Source organism: Carassius carassius, chromosome 2 (assembly GCF_963082965.1).
Source record: "Carassius carassius chromosome 2, fCarCar2.1, whole genome shotgun sequence".
NCBI lineage: Eukaryota > Metazoa > Chordata > Actinopteri > Cypriniformes > Cyprinidae > Carassius > Carassius carassius.
The window spans coordinates 49360403-49380504 of NC_081756.1; the positions used below are offsets into that span (position 1 = coordinate 49360403).

The 20102-nt window shown below is 39.4% G+C and overlaps 1 protein-coding gene across 1 annotated transcript in view; it reads left to right on the top strand.

Annotated features, from left to right (window-relative positions):
• The window catches only part of LOC132111395 (pleckstrin homology domain-containing family G member 4B-like), a 41914-nt gene extending 21979 nt beyond the window's left edge, over positions 1–19935 (top strand). Inside the window, 25 exon segments of the mRNA XM_059518660.1 lie at positions 398–487; positions 805–912; positions 3928–4213; positions 4439–5158; positions 5161–5493; positions 5496–5706; positions 5883–6100; positions 6194–6343; positions 6415–6529; positions 6758–6851; positions 6950–7036; positions 7585–7701; positions 8204–8302; positions 8409–8560; positions 8702–8840; positions 10480–10599; positions 10703–10894; positions 11886–12386; positions 13325–13701; positions 14111–14360; positions 14620–14709; positions 15039–15242; positions 16139–16318; positions 18139–18319; positions 19689–19935. Of these exon segments, the coding sequence (XP_059374643.1) occupies positions 398–487; positions 805–912; positions 3928–4213; positions 4439–5158; positions 5161–5493; positions 5496–5706; positions 5883–6100; positions 6194–6343; positions 6415–6529; positions 6758–6851; positions 6950–7036; positions 7585–7701; positions 8204–8302; positions 8409–8560; positions 8702–8840; positions 10480–10599; positions 10703–10894; positions 11886–12386; positions 13325–13701; positions 14111–14360; positions 14620–14709; positions 15039–15242; positions 16139–16318; positions 18139–18319; positions 19689–19927 (5253 nt within the window). The 3' untranslated portion in view covers positions 19928–19935.
• The last annotated feature ends 167 nt before the right edge of the window (positions 19936–20102 follow it).

A 20102-nucleotide genomic window follows, 5' to 3' on the forward strand; every position in this document is an offset into this window, starting at 1 on the left:
GTCTGAGGAAAGAACAATGCCAAGTTTACAGTCATTTAATATTATATTTATTTATTTATGTTTTTTTTTTGATACACGATTTACAATGCCGATGACCCTTGAAATGCATCATCACAGTCTGTGTAAAGCGTCTTTTGAAAAAGTAAAAATTTTGATAGGCCAGTAGCATTGTTTCTTTTAGACACATATGTGCTCCCCAGCACTGGTGTTATTCAGAAGAGACAGAGAGTTTATGAATCCAGTGCAGTTGTTGAAAGGTAATGATGACCATTTGGCCCACTGGAACACAAAACAGGAAGTTGTGTTTGTGGGGAGGAAGAGAAGAGCAAGCTGTCGGTCGTGATGACTAACATGTGAATAGTCTCATCAGTTTGTATTGATATAATCTCTGTTTCAGGGTTCAGAGGCTGTAGAGGACTGTGTGCAGGGGGCGCTATCTTCTCTCTATCCTCCTTTTGAAAGCACCGCTCCTCCTCTCCTCTCTCAGGTGAGACCATAGTAAATTTACATCTACCAAACTCAGCACAATTTCTTATTATGGTTTTCCATGTAGCAGAAAAAAACACCCCCCCCCCCCACCACTCCTTAAAAAAATAAAAATAAATAAAAACACTAGCAACCACTTTTTTTTGCTTGAAATATCTTCAAAGTAATTTTAAATCATAAAGCATTAACACTAAACTCTAAATCTCATTTCTCATTGCTTAATTATTAAAAATGCATGGACTAAATAACTTACTGACTTAATGGCTTCAGCAAGCCAACATTCAAAGACCGTCTTGACTGTGTTTTTGTGTCATGTAGGTGTTCTCTGTACTCGAGTCCACCTATCAGCACGACAGCTTGAGATATCTGCTGGATTTCTTCATTCCAGCCAAACACCTTCTGCACAGACTACAGCAGCATGCATGTGTAAGTGTTAACTTACTAGTGGTGGCTCCAAAGGCAAGCACCACTATTACTATTAACCATACATAGGTTAAATAAGGTTAAAGGGTTAGTTCACCCAAAAATTAAAATTATGTCATTAATGACTCACCCTCATGTCGCTCCAAACCCGTGAGTCCTCCGTTCATCTTCGCAACGCAGTTTAAGATATTTTAGATTTAGTCCGAGAGCTCTCAGTCCCTCCATTGAAACTGTGTGAACGGTCTACTGTCCATGTCCAGAAAGATAAAAACATAATCAAAGTAGTCCATGTGACAGTGGGGCAGTTTGAATTTGTTGAAGCATCGAAAATACAAACAAAAATGACGACTTTATTCAGCATTGTCTTCTCTTCCGGGTCTGTTGTAAGCGCGTTCACAACACTGCAGTGACGCTGCTGACGTGTTATCTTTGTTATTGGGCGCACCAGAAAACAAGTCAGCAGCGTCGTGAATGCACTTTGTTTTTTATTTCCGATGCTTCAACAAATTCTAACTGACCCTCTGATGTCACATGGACTACTTTGATGATGTTTTTCTTACCTTTCTGGACATGGACAGTATACCATACATACATTTTCAATGGAGGAACAGAAAGCTCTTAGACTAAATCTAAAATATCTTAAACTGTGTTCCGAAGATGAACGGAGGTCTTAGGGGTTTTGAACGACATGAGGGTGAGTCATTTATGACATAATTTTCATTTTTGGGTAAACTAACACTTTAAGGTTACAATAAAAGTAACCTTAACCTTACAGGTTTGAATAGATCCCGGTCCAGAATTCAGTTTATTGAGGAGAGGTGAGTAATTAAAAGTCATTGAACCTCTTTTTTAATTTTATTTTTTTACCTGGTGGGTGATACAAATGTTTTAAAACTGCCATGTAAATCGAAGGAGGCACCTGAGACCTATCAAGAGACAGTTTCCCACAAAACCACCCAAAAATAATTAAGAAACCACATGGAACCTTTTAGAAACCACTTGTTAATCATATTTAAAATTGTAAAAAATCTACTAACTGGTGCAGTACCACTCTTACTTCTACTTACTGTATTAACTTAGTACTTTTCCCTTGCACATGTAAGTCACACACAAGCACGGAAAATGTTCACTATGAAACTCTCTAACACTTACATAAATACATGACACTCACATTCTCAGCCGGCTCTGTTTTCATTGTCGTTATGAGAAGCTGCCAGGGACAAGAGCCTCGGTCTGAGTCATGGCAGTAATTTTTACCATATGTGTGTGTGAGAACGAGAGACGAGGGCCTGAGAAAGGCTGGAGGAGTGGTCGCTTGAGAAATGGGGGAGGAATAAACAGACCGAACACTGGGGCACATTGAGAAAGAGGGTAGAAAAGAAATATCAGAATGAGAAAAATTAGGGGCTATTCACTGGGGGAAGAAGGAATAGGACTACATGATCAATCTTTAGATGCACTGAAGACTAATTTTATATATTTTAAAATGACAGTAAATTACATACCATAAAATGGAGGGTGGGGTTTTAGAAAAAAGGGTGGATGATGAGGAGCTTGGATTCCTGAACATAATTTGATCATGGTCCTGTGAGTGGGCATGGATGAGAGGGGATTCATGTCATGGGATAATTAGGAAAGCATTTGAACTACGTTAACATATTCGGGTTGTAAGGTAAGTAAACACTTTCGAATGCAGGAGATGAGAATATATGATTATCTGAAAGATACATGTGTAATTTGTAACAATTCAATATTTAGCGATGCACACAAAGCTGAGGTAATGAGCAGTGTTGCACTAGCCAAGAGGATCCTGAATGTGCAGCTATTAGCATATTCTCAGCATTTAAGGTCTAGATACACTAAGTAGCCATGCTTATAATGACATTTCTTAGGTGTTAAATTCTACTCCATTATTAAACCTCAAATCTGTACTGATTGGTTTTGATTGTGTTTCATAATTTGTTGGGAATAAGGTTGTTAAATTTCCACAATTTTAGATGACACTTGAGTTTCACAGTTCACAAACAAGTACGAGCCTAACTAATTTAAGTAAAATATTAAGCTTATTGAAGACAAGTAAGCAGTCAGTAATCAAATGAGCAACAGAACAAATAAATACATTAGAACAAAGATGCAAATTAAATAAACAAGGTTTGTCCACACTGTATGAATCAAATATACAATGAAAAACCCACAAAAGTTGTTAATTCAAGAGTAGAGATTGATTTTTTTTTCCCATTTTTCTTTTGCTGAGTGATAATATTAACTCCATACATTAACAATTATATTAGGCTGCTGTCACTTTAAGACCCAATGCATGGATTCAGTATAATATATTGAACAGCGTGCTTGAATCAAAATTGAGAACTTTATCTTATTTTGCTTGAAGGGTTTAAAACCAATTGAAAAGTTTAAAGTGGCAAGGTTTAAACTGCATGAAAAAGATAAACTTTCATGACAAAGCAACATTGAGTTGTCATGTGAGTGTAACCATGAGACAGTAATACAAAATCTTTACTGGTTTTCAAATTCCTACCAGTTTATCATGACTACCAGTATACTGGTCAACCCTCGCTAGGACACAGTAAATTGCTACTAAAGAACATATAATTTTGTAAAGACACTTGAGCCCAATCCCAATTTGACCGCTTAGCCCTTCCCTTCCCCTTACCTCTCTGTTTTGCCAGTATATGTGTGTATTGTAGGAGCTAGATGACATATGATGATGTGTGACGGCATAGTAGTGGTGTCACAATTCTTAGGGGAACATTTTCACCCCTACCCCTTGACACACTGTTTCAAGGGATAAGGTGAGGGGTAGGCGGAGGGGTAGAGGAAGGGCAAGGGGAACTGGGATAAAATAGAATTCGTATTGGGCCTTGAGTATATTCCACTGTTTTTTATGTTTTAACATAGAACAAACTGGAACAAATTTGGGCTTGTGGCTTTAGTGCAAATGTATGCTATGACATTAGAGAGACTATCTTTGTAACAATTATTTCTCTCTATTTCTCTCAGTCCCAGTATTTGGGTTGTCTTTTCTTGCACTCTGGTTGGCCACTCTGTTTGGGAGAGAAGGTAGTAGTACAACTCTCTACTTTGGACTGGAGACACCTGCGTAGCACTGACTTCTACCTACAGGTGGTCCCCTTCTCGACACGTTGTCCTCGCCTTGCTCTTAAGTGCCTTGCACCTGGTGGGAGGAACGTACAGGAGGTCTTAGTGCCAGAGTCACAACATCCGCTGGTTTTTACTTCAGAGTGGCTACACTGCATCAACAAGGAGCGTGGCTGCAAGAGAGAAGGTAAGACAAAAAAGGATGAATAAGGAGACCAATAGTTAGGGCAGATGGTGGAGAGCAAGGACATACTATCCATTGGTTGAAATAAAGTGCAGCATATTTATGAAGATTTTAGTGTGTCATGATGTTTAAACCAATGTCTACATTTTTGTTTGCCTTCTTAGAGTAGTACACAGAGTGGACCCTCTTCCTCTTTCTCAGTTATTCTCAAACTTTCTTTCCATGTAGGTGGAGGATGTTTGGACACTTGTCTGGTGACCACATGTGACGGAGTAGTCCGTATTCCATGGGAAGAGGTGGTCTATCCCAAACTCCTCCACAATCCATCTAATCCTCTCCAAGACAATCTTGACCGAACCGACTTGTCATCGGGGGGATTGGGCCTTGGTTGGGGCAGCTCTTCAGGAGAGCATGATTCCTGGTCCTGGGATGAAGAGGATGACTTGCCTCCAGATGGAAACGAGGCGGAGATTGAGACTGCATTAGAATGTCTGCGCAAAAGCAGTGATGACCATCTTGTAGCTGATGGTGCTGGAGATTATGTTGAGCTGCTAGAGCCCAGAGGAGGCCCAGATGGTGGTGCTGATCCCAAGCAGCGCTATCTGGAGATGCATGGAATGTGTAAGACCAAAACATTGCCCATGTGTAGGAGAGGTAAAGCAATACGACTAAGAAAGGGGAAGGGGAGAGGGTATGTGAAGACTGAACCTGGTACTAGGGCTGGAAGTCTGGTACGAAGGAATAGCAACAACAATGGTAAGGATGGAGTAGTTTCCTGTAGTGACTTGGCTACCTCACGCCCCTTGCCACGTGTCATTGATTTGGGTCACCAAAGAAGGTCATATTCCCCTCTGTTCCAGGACTCTGAAGAAGGTGCTAGAGACCCATTAGGTCTTGGATGTAGATCTCATTGTATGGACAGTCTGGCCAAGGAGAGGAGGCCAGGGGTAGAAAAGAGAGAGATGGGCCTGGGGGTACACTGCCCTGGGAGGAGTGTCAGAGAAAGAAGTTTTCCAGCATGCAGTGTTCTACAGATGATAATGATGTGGCTAAGAACAAAGCAGAGAATCTGGTAGAGGGACAACAGGACCACAATCAAATATCGCACTGTGACTGTGATGATAAAATATTGGCCAACACTTTAGACAGTAGACATGATGTTGCAACATTAGCAAATCCTTCCAATGCTTCAGATAATGGAGCTGTCTCTTTGGCTGTTTATGAAGAAACAGAAGACATAAAAAAGACATTGGCTGGAGAATCTAAGACACAGACAATGTCTCTCCAGATTCTTCCCTGAAAAATGTATCTGATTCATCAGGTTGTGCACAAAGCAGAACCAAACACACAGACAATAACAGTAAAGAGAAAACTGATAAAATTTCGCCGCCATCAGGTACTGTAGGTGCCGCACAAGAAAAGTGTCCTGGAAAGTCTGAGAGCTTTGTTTGTCCTACAGGAAAAGAAGTAAAAACAGGTGGATTTAGAGCACCCAGGTATGGACAAGTAAATGTGCATTTTCAGTGCATATTTGATGGTAATTGTTCAAATTGTTTTAATTGTCTGCGTCATATTGCTTTGTTCAGTACTGCCCATATAGGGGATATCATACCCACTTAAAACAAATAAAAGCTGCTTTTTTGCTTAAAGAGAAAATTTTTCCTTTCTACAGGAGGAAAAGGAAAGCCAAAGGAGGCAAAGGGAAGGCCAAATCCAATGGCCGTGTACAACATAAAGGCAAGGGTGACTCAAAGAACGCGAACAAAGCCACCGAACCGATCAGCCATTCTAGACGATCAGAGGAGGCTCCCAAATTATCCAAAGATTGCAAAGGCTGTGTATCAGTGACTGACACAGAAACAGATGCAAAGTCAAAAGCCAAAGATGGAGGTAATGTTGTGATCGTCACAATTCATGCTCTTAAGTGGCCTTTCATTAAGTGTTGAAGTCATGGTTCACTCCATACTCAATTTGTTATTACAGAAAGCCAGTCTGGCACATCCTTTTCTGACCATTCCCAAAATGAGATGCGATTATCTGAATCTGCTGCTCACTTAGAGTCCAAATCTCCCCCTCCTCATCTTAGAGACCTAGATTTCAATCTTTTGCAGTCAGGAAAGCTCAAATTAACAGGTAAATGTTCTTACTTTTTATGGTTACAAAATATTTATTTTTCCATTAACATTAAGTAATTTCTCGTGTAGGTACAATGGACCGACTGGGAAGAGCATTAGTTTTCACAGAAAGTCACCTCCCAGAGGATGGATGGAACACAGATGAAATTATCAAAGTGCTGTCCTGCTATTACACCATCACCAGGTCTGTTATTCAACCCATGTAACAGAGACTTTCTTGCGTGTCACTAAACCTCGAATGCACTGGTTTCTTTAGCAGAAAACATTCATACTGAGTGAGCTAAAGTTAGAGCTGGCTGAGTATTTTCATTTTCTTGCTTCATTGAATTTTTGACTGGAGGGCACTATCTCATGACCTTTTACTGTGCTTGGCTAATGTGCATTGTTTGTTGTTCTTATTTTGAAATATCAGACCTATGGCCAGAGAGAAGGGTCTTACTGTCATAGTGGACAGCAGAAAGTCTGCTACGTCTGAACTCTTTCTCTCTGCACTGAAGCTCTTCAAGGTAATCAGTGCATGGATTGGGTTTGTGGTACAGTGGGTGTTTTGCATTGGTTCTAAACCTGTTTTGTCTGTCTGTATGTGTCTGCTTTTGTCTAACAGGGACAGGCAGCAACAGAGCTCGACTCAGTTCTTATCCTAACTGAGGAACAAGATGAATCGACCCATCCGTGTCTGGATGGAATAGAGGTGCATGTTTATTCACTGAGCTAATATTTATCAGGCAATTTGGGCTAGGAAAGAGTAGGAAATGGGCTATTCAATCATTTAGTGTTCAACCATTTTTGACAGACAAAGGAGCAGCTACTGGTACCTGAAATCTGTACAAAGCTGAAAATGAGGAAAGGAATTTAGCCATGTCATCCATGATGTGGAATTTTTAATAGCCCAGCCTTCTTACATTGCTGTTGTAAACTCTGCTTAACTTTCCTAGATCTGGATTGAATCTCTAATATCAGTGCATTTAGATCTAGCAATTAGTTGTAGTGGCCAAAATGGTCTCTTCTATCTCATGGAAGGCTACATATAAAGCATGAAAAATACAATGCAAACAACTCAGATGGAAGACTTCTTTTTTAGAGTTTCAACACAGGAGTTGGCAGCATGTTTGCTTTCTGTCAGCTCCTCCAGTTCCCCAAGGAGTTCGTTCAGTTTCAGTGGGAAATATTTACGTTCAGTCTGGCGATGAAGCATTTGAGTAGACAATTAAATTTATTGAAGATGTTTCTGATTCTCAGGTGCATACAGTACGAGGTACAGGCATCCTTCAGCAGTTTGTGGACAAGCAGCAGTTGCCCAAAGAAATGGCTGGAGACTTTAACCACTCACATGATGACTGGCTCACTTTCAGACTGGTACTTGGCATGCTGTCATACATAGCCAGACTTTTAGCATGGTCAACATTACAGCTTATTCTGACTATCCAGTTTGTGGATATCTAGTTTACTTGCTACTAACAGTTTTAAACAAAACTCTTAATGTATAATTAACACCACTATCTGGCAAATCCAGTGATTAGTTCTTCTCAAAAGTGCTTGTTTCTTGTAAACATGGCACAATATTGAAATGTCAAGTTCCTGGTGAAGTGCAGTAAGCTTTTTTTGCTTAATATGTTCAATGACACAAAAATAAAAATCTTTGAATGGACATCTTTTAGTGTCTGTGAAAACTTAGCACTTTGGTTAAATATACATAGAATATTCCCCACAACAAGACATCTTTTCCATTTAAAAATACATTTAAGCTACACACATAAAAAAAGACCAGTAAACTTAAATATAAACATTTTAAGAATTACCACAAGCCTGACCTGACATCTGCAGCAGATTAACATGCTTTTCCTGATGCTCTTCACAGAGTTTGGAGCAGCTGACTGAGCGCTGTGAGAGCGCCCTCACCCTGCTGGGAGACGCACTGCAGTCTATGGACACAGAACCACTACCTGACTGCATTAAGGTGAAGCAGTGTTTGATGTAAAATATGATTTGCTACTACTTCAAGTCTGTTTAACTACATGTTTGATTGATTCGTCATCAGACTGTCTAATTCTATTTACCTGTAGAATGTTCCCCTCAGCGTCGAGAAACACAGACAGTTAATGAAAAGCATCCTCACTGACCAACGGCTGACAGAGCTGCAGCAGAGGGGCGGGACTTGGCTGGCAGGTCTGGCCAATGGGACCTCAGGGCTGGCACAGAAATCACCAGACTGCAAGTATGAATACATAATACTGTTAAATTAGTTAAACTAAACTGTTAACTTTAATGGACATTTCATGTGTTTACTTAAAATCTAAAATATTGTGAATGTAATTCTGCTCGTCTGACTGTAGGACTATATTACTTTTGCATTCAGGGCTGCTTTGGCAGTGGCCTCTAACCTGTATGACAGTGTTGATGATGCGCTTCACCGACTGGTGCGTGTGTCCAATCAGAGGGGTCGTGACCTGGAAGCACTCGGGAGATTGGCTGCCCTTGTGGATAAATTGGACAAGGTATGTGTGAGGATAAATATGGTGCGTTCAAGTCCTCCTGGGAAGTTCGTATGCACGAGGTGGGAAGTTGTGCTTACAACAGCATGTGCGTTCACTTTCGTCAGAGCAAGATGGCAGAGTACTTTCTCTTAATTAATAACACAAAAATACAGCAATGTTCTTAAACTCGTGTTCTAGAAAATGAAGTACAAAGAAATGTGTTAGGTATACTTAGTTTTTTTATGTTTTTAATTAATGAAGCCACTGCCAACTTTATTGTTACAAGTTGCATTGTTATATTGTAATGCCATCATATTATGTGTTGTCGATTAACTTACTGCGCTGTAAATAGAAAAGCCTGACAATATCACAGCTAAATACCTTTAAGTATAGTATATGTTCTTCCATGTTAATCACTGACACGCCCCCAACTCGTACAGATCGGGGCTTAAAGAAAATCCCAAGCTCCCCATTATTATTATTTATTAATATTTACAATATTGTGGTGGCGTTCATGTGCATTCAACTCGTAAATATGATCTATACGAGATGACTTGAATGCACCAATAGAGCAGTGAGATCTGTCAATCGAATATTAATCAGGTATAAGCAATTTTCTGCAATTTTCAGGTAATCTTGAAAACTTTGATAAGCCTCAGGTGTGTTTGATTCGTTCAGATTAGAAACTGAACTCTGCAGGCCTGTGGCCCTCCATGACTGGAGTTGAGTTATTTTGCAGTGTAAACTTTGCTGATTATAACGGGACTATTCGAGAGAATCCAGAACTGTGTACAGACAATGAACTCATGCTAAACCGCAGACTCAACTGATCACGTGAAACTGTGTGAACTTGCAGCTTTGTTGATTATAATAGGTGCATTCCAGTTTTGATGCATCATGTCGCTATGAATGACTGTTTTGTTTTTTAAGCCTCTAGGAGAACCATGCTGACGATTTAGAAAGTGTGTTGGTTTACTGATGTGATAATGTATATAACACCAATATTTCAGGATTACAGTCCATAGTTTGTTTTGGATGTGTTCATTATGAAAATGACATGCATGGATGGATTAAATTGTATTTGGAAGCAATTGCAAGGAATAATTCACATAAACATAAAAAAGCACCATAAAAGATTATTTCACTATATATTAAGTCAGAAAGTTGTTTTTCACAAACATCTGTCTTGGATCTCCTTCTGAGTTTATGTGATGAGTAGCAATGTCTAATTTGCTATAAATGTGTCAAATTTTTTATAATTAATGGTTAAAGGAATGTTTGGAAATGCAAGCTGATATTTCCTACGGAACACAATAAACCAACAGATTGAAAAAAAAATATTCTTAAAACATTTTTTTTTGTTGGTGAATCGGCTGATGACTTTTGCACAGTAGTGTATTAGCTTTAGTTAATCATAACAGCACTTCGACCATGACATTGTTTTTCCGTTTTGTGTTTAATGTAAAAAAAAGAAAGTAATACTGGTGTGGAATGACATGAGTAAATAATGAGAGAAATGTATTTTTTGGGGTGAACTTTTCTTTTCCTGAGGGAAATAATGAACAGTTATGAGTTGGATTATAGTCGTAATGTGTTTCATCACATATGACATTGACTTCTTGTTTCTTTCTCTGTGTGTGTGTGTGTGTATTTGCTCCAGTGTGAGAGAGCCATAGAGCAGGAACAGCAGCAGCTGGAGGACTATAAACATCCTCCTCTGTCTCTCAGCAGACTGTCACTCAAACAGCACAAGTTCAGGAGCTTCAGAGAGTCAGCGATGGTGAGTCTGCTTCACCACTACTGCTGAGACGGACTCTTGTAAATGATCTTAGGCGCTCCTCATTCCCACACATTTGTTGTCTGATCATTTATATGTGTGATAGGAGCTTCACAGTGAGACTCTGGTGTTGCTGGGAGAGGTGGAGAGCTGGTCTGAGCTGGACTGGCCCGGTCTCAGAGCTGTGCTGGACAAACTCCCTCCAATAAGAGAAAAAGTGCGAGACATGTCTCACTGTCTATCAGACTGCTGGACACAGCTGGACAACACACAGCGACTGCTGTCTACACTTACTGAAGTAAAGCACAAACACATATCCACACTGTATGTTTGTATTTATCATGTGACAGGATATTTCTTTACTGTATATATATAGCAGATATAATTTTATATCTACTGTAATAGACAGGACCACTTTACATTATGTGAGGGCAACTATGGAGTGATGCAAAAACAGAGCGGGATGTGTCTTAAGTAAACATGAGCAAGAACATAGGACAGAGTTTAGATGTTTAAAGTGACCACATTGATATAGATTTCAGTATTCAAATGCTTTGAATGTGGTTTATCCAGTCAGAATTTAGAGTCTGAACTCTCTGTTTTGGACATTAGTTTGTCTGAACAATAGTTTGGAGTTTTCCATTAAACTCAAGTGTTAAACAATAAAGCAGTTTTAGCACTGATGCCAGACTTTCACTACCACTCAAAAGTTTTGGGTCAGTAAGATATTCTTTTAGAAGAAATTCATATGTTTTATTACGCAATGATGCATTGAATTTATTTAAATTGAATGCATAATGTTACAAAATATAAAAATTGCAAATAAAGGTTTCATCAAAAGTATGAAGCACCACAACCATTTTCAACATTGATAATAATCAGAAATGTTTCTTGAGCAGCAAATCATCATATTAGAATGATTTCTGAAGATCATGTGACACTGAAGACTGGAGGAATGATGCTGAAATTCAGCTGGGCATCACAGGAATACATTACATTTGACAATATATTCACATAGAAAACAGCTCTTTTAAATTGTATTAATATTTCACAATAATCATGTTTTATTGTATTTTTTAATCCAATAAATGCAGCTTTAGTGAGGATAAGAAAATATCAATAAAAACTCTACCAACCACAGACTCTTGAATGGCAGAGTATCATTAATTGATGTGTAATTAGCAAACAGGAAGAACTATTACAATGACATTTACATTCAGAGTACTTACCCCTACATACACACACTTACGCCAATGATTATGGCTAACTCTCCATTTTTCTCTCTGTAGGCGTCTCAGTGGTGTGACGTGGTGTCATCCTCCTCTCCTTCCTCTTCCTCGTCCTCCCCTCTCTCCTCTCTCCCTCCCATCCCTCCATCACGTTTCCAGGATGCTCGTGCTCTTGCGCTGGATCTGGGTGGTGGGGCTTTGCTGGACCTCTGGTCCCAGACTCTGGAGCGCTATCAGAAAACTCTGGCTCAGTTCAAGAGCCGAATCCTGCAGGCGGAAAGAGGCCCGTCAATGGCCCAGGGTCAGGAGCTGGAATCGGGGGGACGAGGGAGGACCCCTGTCCCCAGCACGTCCAGTCTGGGGGATTTAGAGGGGGAGATCGAGCCGGACTGGTGTCCTGGAGGAGGAGAGGGGGGCCTGCAGTCCTGGGGTTCACTGGCGTCTCTCTTCCGGCCACAAAACTGCTCAACGCTCAAGATTGGAGAGGAAAAGAAGAAAGAGGGGGTGAATCCAGGAGGGGGAAAGTTTCTGCAAAATCTGCTGCACCCGGCCAAGAAAAATGTACGTGTGCATGTTTTAGAGTGAGGGAGTCGCATTCATGAGTTCAGCAACTAAAAATAACTGAAGGTGTTATCTGAAGGTGAGCTGAGAAAAAACACATAAAACTCTAAAAGCATCCTAGTAAATGCATACTAACACATTCACTGCTATCTAGCAAATCCCTAGCAACCACCAACCACCTAGCAACACTTGGCAACCATATATCAACACCTCAGAAACCACCCAAAACACCCTAACAACTGCATAGCAATCACAAAGAAATACTAGGAACTGCTTTGTAAACCCTTAGCATCTGCATAGCAACACCCTGGGAACCACCCAGAACATCCTAACAACCAACTTAGCAACAACCCAAAACCTCCTGATAACTGCAAATAAAAATCCTAATAACTGTAAACCAATACTCAGACCACCCTAACAATCATCTAGAATACCCTAGCAGCTGCATAATAACTCTATTGGCAACACTCAGAACCTCTCACTGTACTCTAGCAACGGTTTTGCAACACCCTAACAACTACCTAGCAATTCCTTAGGAACCATCAAGAACACACTAGAAACTGCTCAGCAGCACCATGAGAACCTCCCACAGCACCCTAGCCACCATCTAGCTACAATCTCGCAAATGCATAAAAACACCCTAGCAACTACCTGTTCCTTAACAACCACCAAAGAAAGAAGCTAGAAACAGCATAGCAACACCGGGGCCAGTGTTGCCACCTTGTGGAACAACTGATTAGTGCAAAACAAATTCAATGTGCATGTGCAACCTGCACATATTGTACAAAACAAGTTACAAAAATCGTGTGGTCCATTTATAGTATGTGCATACTACTCTGGTGATGAAACCTGCATCACACGCTCTGTACGCCTTCCTTCGCATACATATAAAAACCAATGTTGGGCCTAAGTCACCGGTTGTCTCTGTCCTGCTGTAGGCCACGGATGCGCCCCTTCCTCCCAAACCCCCTCGCAGGCGTCATCCCAGTTTCGACCTACAGGCTCTACTTGCCCCGCGCCGTTCAGCCGCCATGTCTAAGCCCGCCGAGACCACATCGGGCCAGTCCTCTCCGCTGTCTTGGCTGGGCCGCCGGGGGCTGACGGATCCCATCCTTACGGCAGGGGTGGCAGCAGCGGTTCCAGGATGGAGGGATCCCCCTGGAGGAGGAGCAGGAGGAGGAGGAGTGCTGATCAGAGGAGTAGAGGTTAGCAGTAAGGAAGTGGCAGATCATACAGGCTTCACGCGCCAACATGTGCTGCTCAACCGCAACGAAAGAGAGACGGGGCTGGAGAGAGCAGGAGCTACCGCACAGAGGTGTGTATAACAATGCAACTCTAGAACAGCCAATTTAATGCATTCATTTTGTGTGATTTTGTTATTGCTTCCTGAGTCACTCTGACCTCCTATTGCATTCGATTTCAAGGTATTTCTTCCAAACATTTTGTGACAGTTTCTCGTTTAGGTTCACGAGTGTATATAAAAAGTTACTGACACATACACAAACACGTAGACAAAGGCTCTGCAAATTTTGGTGCAGTCAATCATGTTAGGATTCAAATGGACCTGCCATTGGTTTCCATCCAGTTTACCAAAAATCAACACTTTGAAAAACAGCAAACAGAGTACCTAGATTTTTAACACAACAGGTCAATGACAAATAAAGAATTGCAAGATCAGTTTTTATTAAGGGGTCAACTATTCCTTCTCTCTCTCTCGATCACAGCAAGCTGTACTTACAGTGGTGTCGGCTGGTCAGCACAGAGAGGCAGTATGTGGCTGTTCTGAAAGGTGTGGAGGAGAACTATCTGCCCCTCCTGGAGTCTTCAGACGTCCCGTCTGCACTGAGAGGAAAGACAGAGTCACTCTTCTGTAACTGGAAGAGCCTCTCTGCGTTCCACTCGCAGTCACTCCTCCCGGCCATGGAGGGCGCTCTCTCCCAGACATTGCAGCAGACTGACTGCTTCAGCAAATATGTGTGTAACGGCTCACATTTTAACACTTTTTTTTTTTACCTGAAATTTGTAAAATTACAGTTTCATTGTAAATGATAACATGTTAAAAATAAATAATTAAAGAATCATAAAAAGCAAGGTCGTTTTTAATGTGACCACCACATAATAAGAAATTGTCTGAAGCTGAAAAACATCACAATACTGTCAAGATTAACAAAAATAGTATGAATTATGAAATATTGGTAAATGTCCAAATTAATTTGCTCTCTTTGCTCCACAGAAGGATCAGTTTCTTCTGTATTCCCACTACATCCGGATGAGACCGGAGCCGGACGCTCTGCTCATCAGTCAGGCTTCTGACTTCTTCAGGGTGAGAAACCTATCATTCACTTTCATTTCATTGATTCATATTTCATCAGAGGACATGCAAGAGAGCTGCAGCTGTGTCCATATGACACGTTTCACAAAACAGAGTATGAAACAGGGCCTCAGTGCAGTCTACAGTATACCTACTTTTGTGCTGTTTCTTCAGGCATAGCAAATTTACTGCAAAAGCATGAAATTTGTGCCCCTACTGCTTTAAAAAAGTAGAAGTTCACTTACTTTTAAAATGAGTACCTAATACAGATATAATAAACTTTAAATTTTATTTAATCGATCTCTCTCTCTCTCTCTCTCTCTCTCTCTCTCTCTCTCCAGTCGAAGCTGTCTTCCTCTCTTGTTCCTGCTCCTCCGTTTCCTCAGTGTCTCTCTACTCCCGTTCAGAGACTGGAGCAGTACTGCCAGACACTTGAGGAACTGGGCGGGCTCAATCCCACATCTGACTCCGCCCTCTCCATCCTAAAACACGCCCAGAGGCACGGAGAGGATCTGCGAGCCAGTGATCTCATCACAGGGTGTCCGGTATGAACCCAAACACCACGTTCACTCACAGAAGCACAGTCTACTGTGTGTCTTTGTGAGGTCACATGACCACTGCACTGCTGCCACCTGGTGGTCAAAAAAAAAGAACACCTTGAGCTTTTTGCAAATTAAAGGGTTAAGCGCAGCATATCTCAACAACATAATACTTTTAACTATCATAAAATCAAATAACATTTTTCCAAACTGTTGGTCTGTAATTATATAACTCTCACTGCATGGACAAAAACAATTGAAGCATTCTTCAAAATATAGTGTTCCTGTAAAGTATTTTTTAATTGCTAGCTAAAACTATTCAAAATAATATATAATATATATATATATATATATATATATATATATATATATTGATGCCTTCAGTGTGACTCTACAATTTTCATAGTCATGAAAATAAAGAAAACTCTTTGAATGAGAAGGTGTGTCCAAACTTTTGGTCTGTACTGTATATATATATATATATATATATATATATATAAAACTATGCTAAATTCTATAAAAAGCTAATTCAAGATATTAATCTAATAAGTATGTAAATAATCATATATTTAAGCTGCCCCTGTAGCTCTAAATGGTGCCAAAAACACCTTGATTGCAGATTTTTCATTTCTAACACATATACCGGCAAAAATGTGCCTTGGATAAAAGTGCTTTCCAAATGCATAAATTCAAATGCACAAATAACTGTGTGTGAAATCACTGTTTTAATAATGTGCTACACATACACATCTGTTAATGTCTCATAAAGTGTGGTTTCAGCCTACAGTTGTTCTTGATATTATTATATCATAACTAATAATTAACTGTATGTAGATGTTTACACAATGCTCTTCTCTGTCTGTGTGTGTGTGTGTCTCTCTGTGTGTGTGTGTGTGTGTCAGATCCCCGTGGCGGAGCGTGGAGACCTGGTGCGTCAGGGTGAGCTGTGTGTTTGCGGTGGAGGCCGACGGAAGAAAACGGGAATCAGAAACGTCTTCCTCTATCAGAACTATCTCATCTTCACCAAACACAAAACACCCAACCCAGGATGCAGTGTGTACAGCTTCAAACACAGCATTAAGGTACACACACACACACAAAACTGACAACTGAGACAAAAACCTTAAAGGTGATTCATTTGTTGCACTGTCTGACCTGTGAGATTAATTCTACTGAAGATTCACTAGCAGTCTACTTCAAATTAAAGTAAAGGCCACATAAGAGTTGAAGAGAGACACTTTCATGACTATGTTTCAAGTCAAGTCTGTTTTATTGTCAGTTCTTCCACATGTACAGAACATACATACAGAGAATTGAAATTGCGTTAGTCACAGACCCTCGGTGATTACAGATAACACTAACAGTAGAGCATTAGATACAGATAAAATATAAAGTACTATTATACAAATATACAAATAGATCATGTAAAAAGAATGATAAGTAAAGCAGACACGATGAAGACGTACAAAAATACAGCGACTCACGACAAAAAACACGAAAACACTGTTCTGACGGGAGAGAGAGAAGACGCCATCTTTTAACACATCCTAACACGCTTAAGTAGACTTTTAAAAATTGTACTTTGTAACAATGTTAAATGAAGTGTTTTACTTTAAAGTACATTATAAATCATGTTTTAATATTCTTTGTCGTGCTTTAAAGAAAACACTTATTTTGATGTGTTGACTAACATACTAATACTAAAGTGTAAAGTTCCTCATTATCATTTTAAATGCATCAATACAAATATGTAATTACAAATATATTTCAATACATGGCATAGAAGATTAAATAGAAATCACATTAAAGTAGGTTTAAGTTTATCATAAATGCTTTCAGTACATTCAGCAGCACTTTAACCATATTACAAAAAATAGAAGTAATGATGAAATTGCATATAAATATGTATTAAGTCATACTTAAGTGGGTCAGTTCATTTAACCCTTTAGGCTCCAGAGGTTTTTTCCTAAAACGTTAGATTTTGACATCTTAATTTCAAAAGGCTGTATCTTAAAAGTGATAAAAGATGGAGACTTTCTGTAAATTATAGAAATATTAAGGATGACCCAAAGTTAATGTAGTTATTACATTTTCCCATCTAATTTGCATATTAAGACGTCATATGGTGGCGGCCATCTTGGATTATAGAATTTTCATGAAAAGTCACATGTTTAAATGATAAAATGCAGCACTTCTTTCCCCCCAAAATGTCCCTCACCTTCTGTGTGCTATATTGCACAATACTGAATGCTCAGGTAAATAGTAAGTAGTAAACAAACTGTGTAAATCAATACTAATAAATGGTAGAAACAAACCGAATGCATGTAGCGGTTGGCCTTTTGCTGTAGAGGTTTTCAATTTACTACATGCAGCAGGCACTCTGATTCCATGTATGGGGCACATATATATTATTCATATGACACACAAACACAAGTAGACAAGACCTGTTTAGTTCAAAAGCTCACTCGCCACGGTAAGGCACAGATCACGAGTGAGATGATGAGACAAGACGAGAGACAATGTTAGTATTTTTTTTGTCTTGTGATTTTTGTTGGTTTTTGGGACAAAAAAGAACACATATTGTACACTACTAAATGGGCAGGGAAATATATAGTAAATCAACCGTGTAAATCCTTCCTAATCAATGGCAGAATAAAATAAAAATAAATTCAACCTATAATAAATTTTCATTTATTGCCATTAACTGCAAACAAAAATTACACTCAGTTCACACTTGAGTATATTATTTTTGACACTGGCATCTCAGTTTGATTATGTGGATTTTTGTGCATGAATATGTGGGAAACAGTATTGTGTAGAATGTATTCGGGGTTCACACTGACAGTGCACATGACACTTACTGAAAACAGTGCATGAGTGTGTGCCGCCTGTGTCTCATCAGACGGGGGAGATGGGTCTCACTCAGAGCGTGGGCGAGGACGGTCTGAGGTTCGAGGTGTGGGTGAGACAGGCGTCCCGCACCAGAGACTGTCTCACTCTCCAGGCCTCCAGCGTGAAGGAGAGAGGAACCTGGACCCACGACATCGCACAGCTGCTCTGGACTCACGCCATCCACAACACAGGTCAGGACTGACCTCTGACCTCACACCTTTACCACACTCTGTGACTCTTTCTCTGTTGATTATTGTCTTTAGAGGCAATATTGAATAAAATATAACTATATTTATCACTGACTTTTCGATGCGTTCTGCATGTGAAAAAGAATTACACTTAAGCATACTTTTTAAAAGAGGACTTAACATACTTTAAAAGAAGTTCAAACTGTATACAATGCTTTCCGCCAATTCATTGCATGTTAATTGCCACAGAATCACTTGTAGTTTTTTTTTTCTTTTTGTAAATGCCCTTAACTAAATTGTAAAAGTTTTTGACCCAATGAGGAGGACTTAAGTGCATCTTTATATGTAATCTTGTAATTCTGTTTTCTTTCAAATATGTTTAAAATGTGCTGCTAAATGTACTGACAAGCATTTGTGATAGACTAAAATATATTTTAATGTAATTTCAATTGGAACTTGTTTGTATATTTGTAAAACCACATTTGAGAGGATAAAGTTACAAATGCATTAACTTTAAATGTAATGTGGAGTAACACAGTTGAATTAAAATGACAATCAAGTAGTTCACATGTGCTTTAGGATGTTAGTCAACATATCGAAATAAAACTTTAAAACACAACAAAATATTATTAAAACATGATTTAAAATGTAAAGTAAAACTTTTAATTTGACATTATCACAAAGTTTACTTAAAAGTGTACTTAAGTTTTTAAAGAAACAGTCATGAAATGGTCTCTCTTTAAGTGATTTATCTGGATTTTCAAAAATCCATTAGTTAAATACTTCAAAGTTATGTTTAATTAAGTGCCTGCCCATCCTCCCTAATTAATGAGCTCTTAAATATAAATACTTAGCCGTTACTGACCCAGTTATTTACGTCTAATTAAGACAACACTAAAGGCAGTTTAATTAGACATCTTCTGTCTGTTTGTCTTCTGCAGGATCTTGTCTTGGGAAATGACCAATTTGTGATTAACAATTAATTCATAATGGAAATGAATCCATGTCAGTCATTGATTTGCCTTTGCACTTTTGTCTTTTATTTATGCAAATGAGACTTTTTAAATGACACTCATTACTCCCCATGTTATTGTGTTTTGTTAATTAACCGTCATGTTCCTGGTGTTTCTATACTGTGGACTCTCAAAACACATGAGATCAATCACAAGTCATCTATTGTAAAGAAAAATTGCCAGCATTTTGTTTATTTGAGCTTGTAGCAGGACTGACTTCATACATTCACTCAAAAAACACCAAAACACCAGCTGATTTAAACACAGAGATAGTATTGGGGCCAGGTTAACTGAATGAAGTGTGTGTTTGCGTGTGTGTGTGTGTGTGTGTGTGTGTGTGTGTGTGTGTGTGTGTGTAGAGCTGTGTCTGAAGGAGTCTCTGTGTATGGGAGTCTCCAGTAAGCTGCTGCTGGATGTGACGGGAGCTCAACTTGCAGACCTGGACTCCAGCTTCAGCCTGAACGACAGAGGTACACACACACACACACACACACACACACACACACACACACACGTCCACAAACACATAACCTCCTGTTCTTCTTCACTGCATGTAATACTCAGTGGTATCCACCAGATGTCATTTTATCCCTCATAACATGAGTGTTCAAGGGGGAATTTCATTGTCTAAAAATAGGTGTGTATATATATATATGTATGTATATGTATGTATGTATATCCTGTATAGGCTTATTTGTGGGTGCATTAGAAATTATATATAAATTATTTTTGGATGTGTTAAAAGTTTTTCCCCAAATTTTCATTATTGGCCT